At 35.0% G+C, this 986-nt stretch overlaps 1 protein-coding gene across 1 annotated transcript in view; it reads right to left on the bottom strand.

Annotated features, from left to right (window-relative positions):
- LOC104981018 (ATP-dependent RNA helicase DDX3X-like) overlaps nt 1-986 on the bottom strand; it is a 13454-nt gene that overhangs the window by 2279 nt on the left and 10189 nt on the right. Inside the window, exons 9-11 of the mRNA XM_010829903.1 lie at nt 667-811; nt 422-566; nt 8-193 (exon numbers count right to left, since the gene is read on the bottom strand). Coding sequence (XP_010828205.1) covers nt 8-193; nt 422-566; nt 667-811 — 476 coding nt within the window. The remainder of the gene's footprint in view (nt 1-7; nt 194-421; nt 567-666; nt 812-986) is intronic.

Raw genomic sequence — 986 nt, 5'->3', positions numbered from 1 at the left:
AATATACGCACAGCAGTAGCCACTAGAATTGGGCTTTTTCCTGAGCGGAACTGATGAAGTGCTTCCTCTCTATCTCTCTGTGATCGGTCTCCATGGATACTTGTACAAGCATATCCTTCATGGTATAAGAAATCCTCCAAAGTATCAGCCCCCTTTTTTGTCTCCACAAAAACTAAAGTCAGTGAATCTGTCCCTGAAAAATTATTGATAAAAGGTTTTCTTTACTAATAGTAACTTTGCATCATTGCTTGATCTAAATATTAATTAGTTACTTCTCTTTGCACTCATAAAGAATGCACATGGAAATAATGAAAAAGCAGGTTTACTTCCATGGTCAGAAAGGTGAGTAAACACAGGGTACAGGCTAAAGGTATTTTAATAGTCTCTTTATTCCTAGCAATGTAATTACTCAAAATTTTACCTGTTGCATTTAAGAGATCAAGCAGAAATGACCGTTTGTCTGCCTCTTCCACCCAAACTACTTTTTGTGTGATGTTCTCAGAGGTAGAGCCAACTCTACCTACGGCCAGAAAGATATATTCATCCAAGAAATCACGAGCAAGCATCTGAAAGAGGGAAGAAAGTCTAATTTTTTCCTATTTTAACTAACATTAACTGAAAATAACATCTACACAAATGTTCTTTTTTAACAAAAAAAGGAACTACCTGAATTTCCTTAGGAAAAGTAGCACTAAACATCATGGTATGGCGAACACCCTTTGGTGGCATAGTGTCTTGTTCAATTATACGACGTATCTGAGGTTCAAATCCCATATCCAGCATCCTATCAGCTTCATCCAACACCAAGTATCTGTTATTAAAAAGATAGTTTAGAATTTGATGAGAAACTTAATTATTGTTGTCTCTATACTGAATTACACTAATATATTCATCATAATATTTGAGTTTCAAATTTCACTATGTAAAACCACATACAGATCACATAGCCAAATTAGCTGTTATTTGCTACAATGAACCAAGCAAAT

The sequence above is a fragment of the Bison bison genome, unplaced genomic scaffold (genome assembly GCF_000754665.1).
Source record: "Bison bison bison isolate TAMUID 2011002044 unplaced genomic scaffold, Bison_UMD1.0 scf7180017864512, whole genome shotgun sequence".
Classification (NCBI taxonomy): domain Eukaryota; kingdom Metazoa; phylum Chordata; class Mammalia; order Artiodactyla; family Bovidae; genus Bison; species Bison bison.
Note: the sequence above shows the minus strand (reverse complement) of the source record. Positions and strands in the feature narration are given on the sequence as shown.